The sequence below is a fragment of the Oratosquilla oratoria genome, chromosome 10 (assembly GCF_046742065.1).
Source record: "Oratosquilla oratoria isolate Oo_2021 chromosome 10, ASM4674206v1, whole genome shotgun sequence".
NCBI classification, from domain to species: Eukaryota; Metazoa; Arthropoda; class Malacostraca; order Stomatopoda; family Squillidae; genus Oratosquilla; species Oratosquilla oratoria.
In genome coordinates, this window is record NC_134786.1 from 7340970 (window position 1) to 7358469 (window position 17500).

General features: G+C 39.4%; 1 protein-coding gene across 1 annotated transcript; it reads left to right on the forward strand.

Annotated features, from left to right (window-relative positions):
- The first annotated feature begins 6626 nt into the window (after nucleotides 1-6626).
- On the forward strand, nucleotides 6627-14285 carry LOC143029058 (serine protease inhibitor 88Ea-like). Its single transcript, XM_076191405.1, has 5 exons — nucleotides 6627-6731; nucleotides 7848-8202; nucleotides 11730-12103; nucleotides 13592-13821; nucleotides 14010-14285. The coding sequence occupies exons 2-5, from the start codon at nucleotides 7862-7864 to the stop codon at nucleotides 14283-14285; spliced, it is 1221 nt and encodes a 406-aa protein (XP_076047520.1). The 5' UTR covers nucleotides 6627-6731; nucleotides 7848-7861.
- The last annotated feature ends 3215 nt before the right edge of the window (nucleotides 14286-17500 follow it).

Here is a 17500-nt window from a genome sequence, read left to right on the forward strand (position 1 = left end):
AAAGAAATTGAAGAAATATATAAACTTGGGAAAAGGTAATACAGATAAGACCAGACCAATTAAGATCAAATTCAGGTTACAAACGACAGAAGAGAATATCTTAGCAAAAACAGGAAAACTAGCAGACAGTGAGCAATATAAAAAGAAAAGGATAAAAAGAGAAATTAATAAAGAGGAAAGAGTGGATGAGAAAGCAAAAAGACTAGAAGCTAAAAAAAAAAAAAAACACGAGAAAAAAACAGAGACAGAAAAGAGAAATTCTATTGGAGAGTAGTGAATATGAAAGTGAAGAAATGGTTCATAGCAGAGGAAAACAGAAAGAAAACGGAAAACACAATGGAAGTAACAGAAAATTAAAAGTATCTTACACAAATACAGATGGCTTAATAACAGGCTTGAATGAACTGAATGATTATCTGAAGGAAAAAGAACCAGACATAATGGAAATTGTAGATACAAAATTGAAAGGTCCACTATCACCCAACAGTGTAGGACATGGTGCATATAATTATTGGATTAGAAACAGGGAGGTAAAACAAGGGGGTGGAATTATGTTCCTGACTAAGAAGGATATAATTGTGAGGAATGTCACATATGGAAAGAATAGAGTAGAGATTATCATGATGAAAGTAAAGGACAGGGATGGGAAGAGCAGGAAGTTTGTAGTAAATTATGTGCCTCCTAAAACGGCCTCGTGGGAAGAGAGAGAACACAAAAGTATGTTAGAAGACACAAGGATAACACTAAATAAGACAATGGAAGATGGAGGAAGAATAGTTATAATGGGTGACTTTAATTGTAAAGAAATCTGCTGGGAAGAGATGACAGTAAAAGGTGGAGACTACCTATGGGGAAATGTACTACTTGATATGATTATAGAACATACAATGACACAATGGATTCAAGAGAATATTAGGTATAGAAATGAGGAAGAGCCATCGAGACTGGACCTAATAATCACATCAGAACCTGAAATAGTGGACAAGATTGAATATAAGACACCAATAAGTAAAAGTGACCACATATTGGTTGAACTGGAACTAAATGAGGAAAAATACATGAAAAAATGAACAATATATAAAGGGAAGATTGATGTATGAATTTTTTTTTCTATAAATGAAAAGAATTCTTTCAAAAAGCAGGCTGGGAAAGAATACACAAGAAGCAACACTAGAAGAGAAATGGAATATTTTGACAAAAGATTATAAAGAAGGAATGGAAAAGTATGTCCCAAGAAAAAAGTAAGAAAAAGAATATGTAAAGTGCTGGTACAACAAAATAGAGAAAACAAGAAACCCTTTCGCGCTGAGTTAGTTTATTTGTCCATATTCAACTATTTTCCATTCTCTCCTATCTTTTGCAATCTCTACTTTCATGTTCAATGGACAGTCCCCTTTTACTCAAGACCCTCTTTACTCAATTATTCATCTTAATATCGGTCTTCTCCTGTAGTTCACTCCATCCACCTCTGCCTTCCATACTCTTTTTGCTCGTCTTTCCTCGGGTGTCCGAAACCATCCCAGCATTCCCTTATCTGCCCCTGCTGCCAGGTCACACTCCACCCCCACTCTTCACTACCTTCCTCACCAACTCATTTTTTACTCTGTCCATCCGTGTAACACCCACTATTTATGGTGATTTCTGATCAAGAAATAAGATATATGTTCAACCCCTCAGTATAATATGCATAAGAAAAAACAAGGTATCAGAATGACATCGTTAACATTCAAGTTCTACACAAAATAAACCTAGAACAAGAAGGCAAATATACCTTCAACTCATGCACATAACTTGTAACTAGTCAGTACAGTGTATTGTAGAATTAATATTAGATTTTCAAATTTGATATATGTACTCCTTACCATGCATATATTTTTCTTGCCCTTGCTGTTCGTCTTTGAATAATTGAGACCAAACAATGGCGGTCACCTATCCCAGCTTCGTGATTCCGTGACGTCACGGCACGGGAAGATCCGACTTCTTTTTCCCATCCGCACTTCCTCGTCATCCCTCTGACGTCATTCTTCCCGAAACTCATCAGTTTTCCTCCTACGAAATCCAGGAAACTGTGGACTCTCAGTGAAGCTCTCACAGTATCTTACGCGATACGGAGATTTTGCCAGTGATGGGGATGTGGGACACAGGACAGAGAAAATATTCTATGGTACATACCCGCTTCTCAGTTCTCAGGTTCTTATTTTTTCCCGGTGTCACAAATTGAGGCATTTATGGTGATTTCTGATAAAGAAATAAAATGTATGCTCAACACTTCGGTACAACAAACAGCTAATCAGGTATAGCGTATTGCAGAGTTGACACTAAATGTTGAAATGATATATCTACTCCCTACAATATAATTCTTAGTTCCCACTGGGGTAAGTTTACCCCCTGATTGAAAGTAGTTCCCACACTAGATAATGACGAAACTCAGACCAAACACGGATGATCATCCATCCCAGGCTAATGATAAGTGACGTCAGGAGAGGGAACCCTCTTAAGGTCTCGGAACATCCTCCCATTCCTTAACACCTCACGAACATCGCCTGACCATCGACGCAGCGTTACTCCCTTGCATGATCTTCTTCGGTGTCGATTTCTTCCAGAAAAGAGAACACTGCGGTGGATACGGTGCTGTTCTCTCGTTACTCCGGGAAGAACAGAGACAGTGCACAGATGTGTAAGATTTCCTCAGACCTCTGTTGTACACTAACTCCCCTTCCTTGTAGCTTTTCGTGATGTAGATGATACAGAGACTAGTTCGGTCTATTCTAAAATGTGTATCACCCATTCATCATTACTCTGCACAACATGGCACACACGACACCTCTTTCCCCTGGAATGTTAATCCTTTCAATTAGCTTCAGTGTGCCCTGGAAAAGAGAGAAAAACGTCCCAAATATGACTCGCTCGTTGATTGACGATCTTAGGAAGCGTCTTAATTCTCCCTATCAGTTATAGTTATTGCAAATGTTTAATCGTTGTACTACTTTTCCGTCCTTTAAAATGTGTAGGTAAGATCTTTTCGATGAGGTGCTCATAATACGTTTCGCAGTGCGGCCCCCCATAACCAGTGATCGGAAACGGAGTGGATAATACGGTATGTTAAAAGGCTGCCGTGCACGAGCTGGACGAAAACAACCTATCGACTCTCGCCTCACCCTCATCCACTGACCTCCGTAATACTGCGCCCTCATTCTTACGGGAATCCCAGCTTGGCACTAGACGTTCAAACCAGTTACTGATTTCCTCTCCCATTTCTTAACTCATTTTCTCCTTCCTCTTACCTCCATTTATTGAAGATATTTTTCCGCGAGGGATCTTCAGAATATGTATTTGTATATGTATGTGTATATATATATCTATCTATCTATATATCTATATATATAGATATATATACATATATATATATATATACATATATATATATATATATATACACACACACACACACACACACACATACGTGGATGACGGGTCATACCTGCATTCTCCAACTACCCTGGGTCAAACGCAATGCAGCAAGACACAGTACATCCACAGCAAGGCCGCTTCACTTAATCGATGACCTCCCCTCACCGTCCTCTCGTGCAGAAAAGTAGAAAACGGCGAGAAATCCCTTCGGGATGCGTCAAAAATATCATTTACACATAAGCACCCCTATCCCCCATCCCCCTCTCTCTCTCTCTCTCTCTTTTCATAACAGTATCATCCATACAACCATTCTCCACTCATTCCTATCCTCTGCCTTCTCCCTTCTTTGCTCAACAGACATTCCCCTCTTGCTAAACGCCCCCTTCACCCCATCCATCCATCTGAGACTCGGTCGTCTCCTAGTGTTCATTCCCTCCACCTCTGCCTTCCACACCTCTTTTACTAATCTTTCATCGCTTATTCTTTCCATGTATCCAAACCATCCCAATAATATTTCATAAGACCTATCTGCCTTCTCCTTTTCCATTCCCGTTCTCCTCCTCACCTCCTCGTTTCTCACTCTTTCCAACCTAGTAACCCCTACCATGCTTCTCAGGCATTTCGTCTCAAATAAATTTAAACTTTTCCTCTCTGCCTCTCTTAAATTCCAAATCTCTGTCCCATATAATGCCACCGGCACAATTACTCTTTCATACAATCTCCTCTTTGCATCCATTCCCAGTTGCCTATTCCTCATTACACTTTTTAATCCCCCGAAGCATTTACCTCCACCTCCACTCCTTCCTTTCCTACCACATGCAACCCCAAATACCTAAAGCTATCCGCTTCCTCCAACCTCTCTCCTTTTAGATTTACTTCCAACTCAGTGCCATGCTCTACCCTTGTACATCTCATTACCTTGCTTTTATCTACATTCACCTTCAACTTTCTCCTATCGCATACCTTTCTAAACGCTAACTTTCTTAATCCCTCCTCTGACCCTGCTACAAGCACAGTATCGTCAGCAAACAACCACTGGCTCACCTCCCACTTTTCTTCATTTTCTTTAACAATCTCCAGTCCCATGCCCACTGTCCTCGCCTTTACTTCCCGCACAATCCCGTTCATGTACACATTGGACAGCCATGGCAACATGACACAGCCCTGTCACAGTCCCACCTTTACCTCAAACCACTCGCTCTCTCCATTTCCACTCTAACATAGGCTCTACTACTCTCGTAAAAACTCTTGACTGCCTTTAACAGATTTCCCCAAATCCTCTATATTCAAAATGTTCCACAGTGTTTTCCTGTCTACCCTGTCATAAGCCTTTTCTAAACCCATAAATGCCCAAAAAACATCTTTACCTTTTCCAAAGCTTTCTCACGTATCTGCCTTACCGCAAAAATCTGACCCATGTAACATTTACCTTTCCTAAACCCACGCTGTTCTTCATCAATTACTCCTTCCATTCCTCTCATAATCCTTTCAATCAAAACTCTCCCATAAGCCTTCCCAATTATACTAAACAAAATGAAATCTCTATAACTATTACTCTTACATTTGTCTTTTCCCTTGTAAAGCGGAACTATACAGGCACTCTTCCAGTCCTCTGTCACTCTACCCTCCCTTAGATACACATTAAACAACCTCAATAGCCAGTCCACTATTACTGCACCTCCCTTCGTCAGACACTCTGCATGACACCCATCTAATACCGGAGCTTTACCTATTCTCATCATTTTTAGAGCTACTTGCCCCACACTTTTTCTTATTTGTCTTCTATTTTCCTCTCCCATCACTCATTTTCTTAGTGCCTCCCACTACTACCACCAATCCCTCCCTATCCTCCTCCACATTCAACATCTCTTGAAAACACTTTGCCCATATTTCCCTTGCTGCCTCCTTTTACTTTAAGGTCTGTTCTTCCGCGCCTTTTACCTTTTCTTCTCTACTTGATTCATCTCCCTTAAATCTTTTGCTTTCCTTTCAAAACATCATTTTATTGTTTTCATAATTTTCTGTCGTATTCCTCCCCCGGTTTATACCTGCTCTCTTTTTTGCCTCCTTTATCTTTTGTTTTGCTTCTCTTCTTTTTTATTTATATTTCTCATATTTTTCTCTTATCCCTCTTTGTGACCAGTCCCTGAATGACCGTTTCCAATATTCTACTACCTTCTTCCCCTCAACATCCTACCACTCACTACCCTTCCTTCTATTCCCTCCTATCCTTCTTGTTCCACATACAATCCTTGCACACCTTGTCACTTCCTCCTTAAAACACCCCCGTTCCTCTTCTACACCAAGTTCCACTTTATCCTATATCACTTCCCAGGCTTTTCTCAGCTCCCCCTTGTACTCCTGCTCCTTTTCTTTCTTATTTAAACAGTTTGCTCTAAGCACTTCCCTACCTTCTGTCCTTTTTCCTCTTTCTCCATCCATCCTCCATTCTCAATTACCTTCCACCAAAAGATTATATGATATTCCTCCACTCTCTCCCCTCAGAACATGTACTGCACATTCAAAACTCTTCCTACCTTTCCCCCGGGTACCACTATATAGTCCACTTAAGCCCTATTTACCACCCTTCCATCTACCACCCTCTCCAATGTCTACTTATGCTTGACTTTTTTTTTCCTAAACATTACGTTAACTATCACCAACTATCTTTCTAGACACATCTCCACCATCAACTCTCCAATACGATTTTTTCGTTACTCCACACTTCCCAACCACTCCTTCTATTGGTCCATCTCCTGCTCTAGCATTGAAATCTCCCAATACTACTACATTGACGTTTCATCCTACACCCTCTATGCATTCATTTAAGTCTATAAAAAAACTCCCTTTCAATTATACTCTTCTCACTACTAGGCCAATATGCCTTTAGAAAGACACACATCTCCCCTCCCAATTTCACCTTCATCCACATTAACCTTGAAGAAACCTCTTTCCACTCCACCATACACGTACCTATCTCTTCACTTAATAGTATAGCCACCCCTTCTCTCCCTCGACCTTTCTTCATTCCTTACACACAAAACAAATAACTCCTCAAAACAAGAAGGAAAAAAAATCATTACCTTCGTGTCTCACGGGATATCATTCTTTTACACCCTCATGACGTCATATGATGGGAAATTTGGCTTACGAAATCTATCCTCGTCTTTTTCCTTAATCTAGAGGACAACAAGAACAGGTGGGAAAACGGAACGAAGTATAAGTAGGGAGCTGCGGGTGTGTGCAGTTCAGAACGCAGTGTACACTACAGTGAACAGAGGGGAGTGTAGAATCCCACTGGTGTAGACTGAAAAATTAAGGTTAGTGTTTGAGCATGTCGAGGAACGCGATAACCGACTGGATAAGAGTACCACCGTCTGGAGCCGATAACCCAGAAGCAGATGGTCCAAATCTGATAGTCAGCGACGCGTGACAAGAGAAAGAGGGGGTTTACACGGTCTAAAGTGATGTATGAACGTGTGAACGGGGTATTTGGTTGTCGAACACGTTGGTTAAACCCCAAATACCCCGTTCACACGTTCACACACCACTTTAAACACGTGTCTGTCGAACCGCGTTCGACGAACCGTTAGAACATGCGGTCTTGAATCCTATGAGTTTCGACAAAGACTTTCATGCGTAGCCACCTCCCACAACAGATAAAGGCTAAAATAGTGAAAACAAAAAAATCGAGGGTGTATTTAGACCTAAGGAACAAAAAAGCCAATTGGTAGAGAAAAAGTATGGACAAACGCCTTGCTGGTACTCATTTTTTCTAGATCATTTATTGTATAATTGGAAATATTTTCTTAGAAGATCTAGACACAGATATGCCGTACTGTAAATACCCTCATGTGCCTGTTTGTTAGCACTGTCTAATTATCATTCCCTAGGTGCCGACCCTCCTCCACAATGCACATTCTAACCTATGGACCTTGTTCATCTCTTGTGTGTGAAAATAAGAAATAATGTGATATGTAATGGGAGACCTTAATGCCAACTTCAAAACTCTTATAGGAAAATCAAACTATAGTAGAGAAAGCCACAAGAGGTGTCTCTTTCACTGCGCAGGGTGGAGGGTCTAGGAGAGGCCATTGCGAATGCGGATGGCAATGAAAGAATCAAACAGCAGAAGGGAGTCGGGCTGGGGGGTAAGACCCTAGGAGAGCCACCGTGACATCACCTGTCGACAGACTGTTTTCATCCCACAGGCTTTGTAATTGGTGAAAACGTTTTTGCGCGAGTCGCGCAGTACTTGTTTAGAAGGAAAGTGACCAAATATGAAATCGATGTTGCTAACCTATGCAAAAACACTCCTGTAGAGCGTAGATCAGGTGAAAGGGTGACTTAAGAAAAGCCTTGATCAGCAGTAGGACGAAAGAAGAGGAGACTGATAATCATTTATCGTTACCTATTTTCTTTTTTTCTTTTTTCAGAAAACAAACGAGTCATGATGAAGAACTTGGCTCTCGTCCTCCTCCATCTAGTCATCTTCCTTATAGGGTCGTCCTCGAGTTACCCTTCAAAGCCATGCCCTCCAGACAATTTCGACAGAGTAAATGTGACCTTCGAAGACATCAGAAGGACCTCCAGTTTCGGTCTTGACCTCTTCAAGAAAATCAAGACTCGAGTCCCGGGGAAGAATATGTTCTTTTCCTCCTATAGTATTTGGAATGCCCTCGCCATCGCCTACTTCGGGGCTGAAGGAAAAACCTTGGATGAGCTGCAAAACGTCCTGAGACTCGGGAAAAAAGACAAAGGCTACAAGACTAAGAAACTCCTCTCGGCCGAGTAAGTGTGGTGATTTGTATGACTGTGTGGATGTAGTTACACATATACGTTTCAGGCTTGCACACACACACACACACACACACACACACACACACACACACACACACACACACACACACACTCACACACACACACACACACACACACACACACACACACACACACACACACACACAACACACGCACATACGCACACACGCACACACGCGCACACGCGCACACGCGCACACGCGCACACGCGCACACGCGCACACACGCACACACGCACACACGCACACACGCACACACGCACACACACACACACACACACACACACACACACACACACACACACACACACACACACATATATAGAGGAATTTGTCCATTTGGAACTTGAACTGTTCTGGGCTAGGCTAAGGTTGATTTTATCCCGTAGATGGCGTGATAAGGCGTTGAAAAGGTTGGGGATCTCCCTAACTGCAAACGCATATTATTTGAGTGTTTTTGCCCTGGCGGGCGCTTGTGGTGTATCCTTTCTACGTCGCATAGTCGTCCCAGTCGTTGGTGGATGGTTGTGCGTATATTGATATCATCTGCTGTGTAGCCAATTGATATTCTGTACATGTAGATTATGGTATATTTTTCTCTCCGTTCTTCCAGAAAGAACAGTTGAAGGGCCTATAACCTGCCCCAATAATCAAGGTGGCACACGACAGATATTTTGTTTGTGAAAGACCACTGGATAACTTCAATTGAGTGTATCTCTCCGGCTTTCCATGGGATCTATAACTGGCAACAGTACTCTAATATCAGGAGTACCAACAGTCAGTAGAGTGTCAACATGGATAACTTGTCACGTGGTTTAAATGAACAGAGAATCCAACCAGCTTGGTTACGATTTTTTTTATTACATTGGTTGTATGTACTGCAAATGTACCGTCATAGGTTCGTGTCACGCCATGGCCTTTAAAATTGTCTTTCGTTTCTGTATTAGTGCCGTTCGTTGCCGTATATGCTCTAGTCAAGGTCTGAGTTATACGTGATTTGGTCGAATTTGTTGTTATCTAAGCATAATTTATTTGTGCCCACGAATACAATATTGAGAAGTTATGTTGTAACTATCCAGCCTCCAATTCAGTTGACTCTGTTACAAGTACACGAGTATCGTCGACAGAAGAAGACACATCCGAATGTTTGACTTGTTCACTGATGTCCGTTATGTGAATGAGAAAAAGCAGAGGGTTCGAGTGTTGAGCCTTGTGGCACTCCACTGGTGATGAAGAGAGGGTCTAACGCCACACCGCCAGCTGTCACTTGTTGTTCATGGTCAGAGAGGTAGTTGTGTAGCCATACCCTTACTTTTCTCATTATTCCCATCTTTCGTACTTTGTTGAGGAGGATTCCGTGGTCTATTTTGTCAAGAGCTTTGAAAAACTCGAGGTAAATGACGTCTATACTTTTGTTATCTTCTAAAGCTGTGAGGATTATTTTTGTTTTTTTCATTGTGTGCCAATAATTGTGTGAGGCAGGATTGGCCCGTAAGGAGAACATATTGGTCTCTATTCAATTTGCTTTTGTCTTTGAGGTATGCTGACATTTTTTTATCAGTATTTTCTCGAAGACTTTGATGATATGGGACGTTAATGCAATTGGCTTGTAATGTTGTGCTTTAGCACTTGAAACTCCTATTAAAAACTGGTGTAATGTAATTTTTGCGGACTTTACATATGTTCAAAGAGTTTTTGTAGACTTTTTTTAGTGGAAGACTAAGCTCTTTAGCAAAAATATTTAAAGAGGATTGCTGGGAACTAGTCAGGGCCGGCTGCTGAATCGTTGCCAATTTCTTTGATTGAATTTTAAATGGCTGTCGGTATAAAGTTCGATAAAAAAAGAATTAAGCTTATAGTGGGATAGTCGTCTTGGCAGAAAAATTCTTTAGGCGAATGGATGATTTTGTTATAGTAAGGGACACTAAATATTCTTTCATAATGTGATTTCAGGACATTTGCTATCTCCTCGGGTTCTCTAGCAATGTGACCTTGTGAGTCTCTTAAATGTCCAATATCTGCTTGCACCTTTGACTTTGAGACAGTGTATTTAATGCGTGATATGACTTGTTCTTCATTTAGTATTAATTATTCTTTTTCCACTGACTCTTTGAGACTTTTATTATAATCTTGAGCACTCTATTTTCAATTTGATGTTTGGTTGACATATTGGAAGTGTTTCTCAATTCCTTTTATAGAATGGTTCTTTTACGCATTAGTATATTGCGATCACGTGATATCTTCCTCTTTGGTGTTGATGTTGCTTTAATGTATGTATATATATATATATATATATATATATATATATATATATATATATACATATATATATATATATATATATATATATATATATTCAATATGCAGAATCATTCAATAGTTCTTGCCAATCCAATCCATTGAAGTCACATTTCAAAATTTCCAAGCACAATGATTAATTAAAAAAATTCAGCGGATGGAATTAAGCGTTGTTTCCTGCATTGGGCCACTTGATGTTGGTTGTGTACCACAGGCTATATTTGTTGTTATGGTAATGATCTTGTGATCTGGCAGGTTCATTGTATCAACTGAATAGTCATGAATCAGTTCATCATTATCTGTCATGACAATGTCAAAGATGTTATTGCCCCTTGCAGGGGCCCTGATATACCGGTTCAGGGTGAATTCATTGGCGAGTTGTAGAAGGGCCTCAGCTTGTATCCGCATGGGAAACTGTAATGTTATAACACATTTGTAAATGTACACTCACAATCAGGGAAATAATATCAGAAGGAAAACTGTATATTTCGACTACTATCTGCTGAAGAGGACTACAGTTTTCTTCTACTTGTGATACTATTTCTCCGATACTGGGTTTAAATTGTATCTGCTTGTTTGATGAGCCGTCATTAATTACCAGTTCAGTAATGAGAAATCTAAATCTCCTATTAATATAATAGTGGGCGTTGAGACTGGGAAATTCTGCAGTATGTTCATAAGTTTCTTTATAAAATCCATGCACATATTTGATGGGCATTCTGGAGGTCTTTATATATATATATATATATATATATATATATATATATATATATATATATATATATATATATAATTCATATATAATATGTCAATATCTCTTATATACAGTACCTGGGTTCGGTTGGAGATTCTTGTATGTATGTTATGACACCACCATCTTTATTTTGGTCTGATCTGCCTGTTCTGAATAATGTGTAATTATACATTTTAATCTAAATATCTTACGTATATAGTGACACATGTGATTCAGTTAGGGCGAGTATGAGGGCCTTCAGCGTCGTTCTCTTCGTTGAACATTCAGCAACCCATCACACCGCGAGCTTCTTCAGTGAATCTATTCTCAGCTGTCTTCCTTTCGTTTTTCTTTTATTAGTCAAACAATGCCTTCTAGCTTCCCATCGTCGTCTGAGTGTCTATATGCGTGTGTGTATTCCGAATACCCGCACAAGATACTTTTCTCACGTTGCTTTTTCCTTCCAGGCTCAGTAAGAATGTAGGAGTGGAGCTGGACGAGGTCAACCGAGCCTACATTGCGGACTCTCTGGTCCTTGAAAAGTGCTTCAGAAGCGGCGGCTTTTACGACGTCTACCAGGTCGACTTCTCCGACCCAGCGAAACTAGCTCGAGAGATCAACGGTCTCGTCAGCAACACAACCAGGGGCCTCATAACGGAAATTGTGAGACCAGAAATCCTAAGGGGAGCACCCTTCTTCCTGGCCAACGCCATCTACTTCAAGGGTTCTTGGCAAGAGCCTTTCTCCGAATATCTCACACAGCCTAGGGAATTCTTCTGCAGTCCTGGAGTGGCGTGTGGGGAAGTGCAGATGATGGATCAAGACTCATGGTACAACTACGGTAAGTTTGTAATCTTGTTTATTGCGGACAACACTGGAAAAAGGCACGAATCAAACACACACGAGCCCCCCCATACATACATACATACATACATACATACATACATACATACATACATACATACATACATACATACATACATACATACATACATACATACATACATACATACATACATACATACATACATACATACATACATACATACATACATACATACATACATACATACATACATACATACATACATACATATATATATATATATATATATATATATATATATATATATATATATATATTGTAATGAAGTAGTGGCTTCTGTCTGTCTGTCTGATTGTTTGTTCACGAACTCCTAGGGTTTTGCAGATAGTTCCCCATAATCATATATATTCTGATACCCTATCACTCCAGGTACTTGGATAACTGTATTTAATTTACAAACAATATAATTTTGGCTAGGGTCAGGGGTTAAAGGGGTATGGTGTGGTAACATGCCACTACTGTAGTGTCTCCTTAACACGATTGGGATTTTTGTGACAAAAATTACTATGATTAAACAAGCCATTGTATGTGTTCATCAACATTACTTATATTTGTGGAATTGATGTTGCCACAAAATATGATAGCCTTTGTAAGGAGAAAGCATGTAAATGTAAAATGATTGTATAATATTATCAAATGTTTAAGTATTGGTTACTTTTATCTTACTTTTTCGCGGGCGGTAATATACTCAAGTTCAAAGATAATATAAGGTTGGTTCAATTCTTCTCTTACGGCCGAATATATTTCATTTCAAAGGGCGTCTCCCTCCTCAAATTAATTTTTTTTTCTTACTTTCTTAACATTTTATTTGTGTTACCTTTTCCATTGAGTTATATTGATATGTGCAATTTTTCTCAACAAATTCTATCAAAATCAAAATGATCATCATTTGCCCGTAGCAACGCGCGGGTAATTTGGATAGCACACACACACACACACACACACACACACACACACACACACACACACACACACACACACACACACACACACACACACACACACACACACACACACACACACACACACACACACACACACACACACACACACACACACACACACACACACACACACACACACACACACACACACACACACACACACACACACACACACACACACACACACACACACACACACACACACACACACACACACACACACATATATATATATATATATATGTATATAATATATATATAGATATATATATATATGTATATAATATATATATAGATATATATATATATATGTATATATATATATATGTATATATATATATATATATATATATATATATATATATATATATATATATATATATATATATATCAAAGGTTCATGGGATATATGTAGGAAGGTGTATCGATTGATGAGAAGGAATCTTTCTAACATCGAATCGAGGCACTTGGTGACTGGACACCATTTCTGTCCCCGCAGGAAACGACACGCACCTCGGCGCAGAGGTTCTCGAGCTCCCGTACCTCAACTCATCGATCTCCATGTTGCTCTTCCTTCCTTGGGAGGGCTCCGTCACGGTGGACGACGTCGTCGATCGCCTCGACCTAACCGCTCTCGATGCAGCGATCCGCGGACTCGAAGATCAGCGGGTTCGAGTTTTTCTGCCGAAGTTCAAGATGGAACAAACCTTGGACAGGGAACTGCAAAAGGTAACTTTAGGTACTTTGGAATTATTGGAAGAAAAGATACATGAAATGCATCTATTTGTATGGCTTTATCAGTTAAAACATGCCCACGTTAATATATATTTACACAAAGGCTCACAGAGATACACACACACACACACACGCACGCACGCGCCCACACGTTATTTTTCTTTTCTTTTTTTTCTTTTCAGGCACTTGAAGAGTTAGGAATTATTGATTATTTCTCTACAAACGCTAACCTCTCGGCCTTCTCGAAGTCGTTAGACGTGGATGGACACAATATTATTCACACAGCGGTAGTGGAAGTAAATGAAAAGGGCACTGAGGCAGCGGCAGCTACAGTCATCTTTGCTTTCAGGACTTCACCTCCTAGAGTTACCTTCAACCGTCCCTTCGTCTTTCTGATCTTAGACAAGAACCTCGGCCTTCCCCTCTTTAGCGGGATCTACAGAAGCCCTCCTGCCTAAGAGGCGACCGAAGAGGCCTCAGGCTGAAGGGATAAAATAAGAAAACACGAGTTCTGGAGAAAGACATTCCCATCTCTCTCTCTCTCTCTCTCTCTCTCTCGCACACACACACACACACACACACACACACACACACACACACACACACACACACACACACACACACACACACACACACACACACACACACACACACACACACACACACACACACACACACACACACACACACACACACACACACACACACACACACACACACACACACACACACACACTTCAACGAACGGACGGCTTAGAAGACGTTCTGAAGAAAATTGAAGTATTGTGGATCCCAACGCAAAGAGAAGTGCCTATTGTATTTACAGGGTGGGGGGAAATTGCTCGTGGGGTAGTAGGAAAGTAGGGAAAGAGGAGAAGGGGAGGGATTACTGAGGGAAATGGAAGGAAATGAGGAAGGAGTAGACTTGGCCCAGACAGACAGGCAAAGGTAAACAAACGACCCCCCGACGACGATGAAATGTCTAATAAAAATGTAAAGATTAGAAGTATAGATAAGAGCAATACAGTAGAAAGTGATGAGAATATTTTCCAGGGTGGGTGGGGGGGACACAAACTGACAAGACTAGAAGAGAAGGTCGATAAGATGATCGAGGACTTGGAGCGTAGGTTCGGTCATGTTAACAATATTATACGGAGGGTTGAAAAATTGGAAGAACTAGAGAAGGCGAACAAAAACTTAACTGATGAAATAGAAAACCTGAAAAGACAGTTAAAAGAAGTAAAGGTGGAGAATGAGGAATTGAAGAGGAATAGTAAAGAAAACAGAGAGGGATGGAAGTCGATAAAAGAAAACAGTAAATTTGCATTTACTGATATAATTAAACAGCAAATGAGAGAACAAACTGAAGACTCAGTTATTAAAGTGATGAGACAGAAGGAGAATATAGTAAGAGACTTAGCTGACAAAAAGAAATGTATAATTATATTAGGAATGGAAGAGAAACATAACCCAGATAGAACCTCAAGAACCAATGAGGAAAATGAAAAAGTAAGCAGTTTACTCAAATTAGTTCAGGAAGATGAACCAGAAATTATGAAGGAAATTGAGGAAAAATTCAGGCTCGGAAAGTATAGTAAAGATAAGACCAGACCAATTAAGATTAAATTCAGGTCACAAACGACGGCAGAGAATATCTTATCCAAAACAGGGAAACTAGCAACAAGTGAACAATATAAAAAGGTATGGATAAAAAGGGAAATGAATAAAGAGGAAAGAGAGGAAGAAAAGCAGAAAAGACTTGAAGCTAAGACAAAAAACGAGAACAGAACGGAGTCAGAGAAAGAGAGATTCTATTGGAGAGTAGTGAATATGAAACTAAGGCAGTTCGACATACAAGAGAAAAACAAAAGGGAAACAGAGAACACAATGGAAGTGACAGAAAACTAAGAGTGTCTTACACAAATATAGATGGATTAATAACAGGATTGAATGAGCTGAATGATTATTTGAAAGAAAAAGAACCGGACATAATGGGAATTGTAGAAACAAAATTAAAAGGCCCACTACCACCCAACAGTGTAGGACATGATGCATATAATTATTGGATTAAAAACAGAGAGAAAAAGCAAGGGGGTGGAGTTATGTTCCTGACTAAGAAGGATATAAACGTGAAGGGTGTCATATATGGAAAGAATACAGTAGAGATGATTATGATAGAAGTGGAAGACAGAGATAAGAAGAGCAGAAAATTTGTGATAAATTATGTGCCTCCGAAAACAGCCTCATGGGAGGAGAGTGAACATAAAAATATGTTAGAAGACACAAAGATAACATTAAATAAAATAATGGAAGATGGAGGAAGAATAGTTATAATGGGCGACTTTAATTGCAAAGAAATCTGTTGGGAAGAAATGACAGTAAAGGGTGGAGACGGCTCATGGGGAAACGCTCTACTTGAGATGATTACTGACCATACAATGACACAATGGATACAGGAGAACACCAGGTATAGAAATGAAGAAGAACCATCGAGACTAGACTTAATAATTACATCTGAACCTAGAATAGTGGGCAAGATTGAATATAAAACACCAATAAGTAAAAGTGACCACATATTGATTGAACTGGAACTTAATGAAGAAAAATATAGGAAAAGAAATAAACAATATAGAAAAGGAAGAATGATGTATGAAAAAACAAACTTTGATAAAATAAGAGAATTCTTTCAACAAGAAAACTGGGAAGAAATATACAAAGAAGAAACAACAGTGGAAGAGAAATGGAATATTTTGACAAAAATTTACAAAAAAGGAGTGGAAAAGTATGTCCCAAGACAAAAACAAGAAAAAGAATATGTAAAATGCTGGTACAACAAAAGTTGTAGGGAGCTAAAAGACAAAAGAGACAAAGCCTGGACCAGATGGAAAAAAGACAGAAGACCTGAAAAATGGAAAATATATACCGGTTATAGAAATGAATATGTACAAACGTGCAGAGAGGAAAAGAGAAAATATGAAAAAGATGTCATAGAAAAGTGTAAAGATCAACCAAAACTATTCTAGAGATTTGTAAACAATAAACTGAAAAACAAACAAGACTTGGAGAAATTAAGACAAGAGGGAGTTGAATACACGGAGGAAATGGAAATGGCGGAAATTATGAACAAGCATTTTAAATCAGTGTTTACAAGGGAGAACATACAACCTGAAGAGATTGAATGGAAAGAGAAAGTCCCCCCTATGGAAGAAATAGAAGTAACAAAGAATGAAATATTGACACACTTGAGTAATCTTGATGTCAGAAAATCGCATGGACCAGATGATATAGCAAACTGGATTCTGAAAGAATGCAGGAATGAACTGGCAGACAAAATACATAGCATACTAAACAGTTCCTTGAAAGAAGGAAAAGTTCCAGAAGATTGGAAAAAAAGCAAATATAGTACCTATATATAAAGGAGGAAATAAAGAAGAACCTACAAACTATAGACCAGTCTCTCTAACAAGTACAATAGCAAAAATTTGTGAAAGAATTATCAAAAGTAGATGGGTAAAATATTTAGAAAAAAACAAAGTGTTAAATCCAAGGCAATTTGGATTCAGACAAGGACGATCATGCGTTACCAATTTAATATGTTTCTATTCAAGGCTAATAGATATAATACAAGAAAGAGATGGATGGGCGGACTGTGCATTTCTAGACCTAAAGAAAG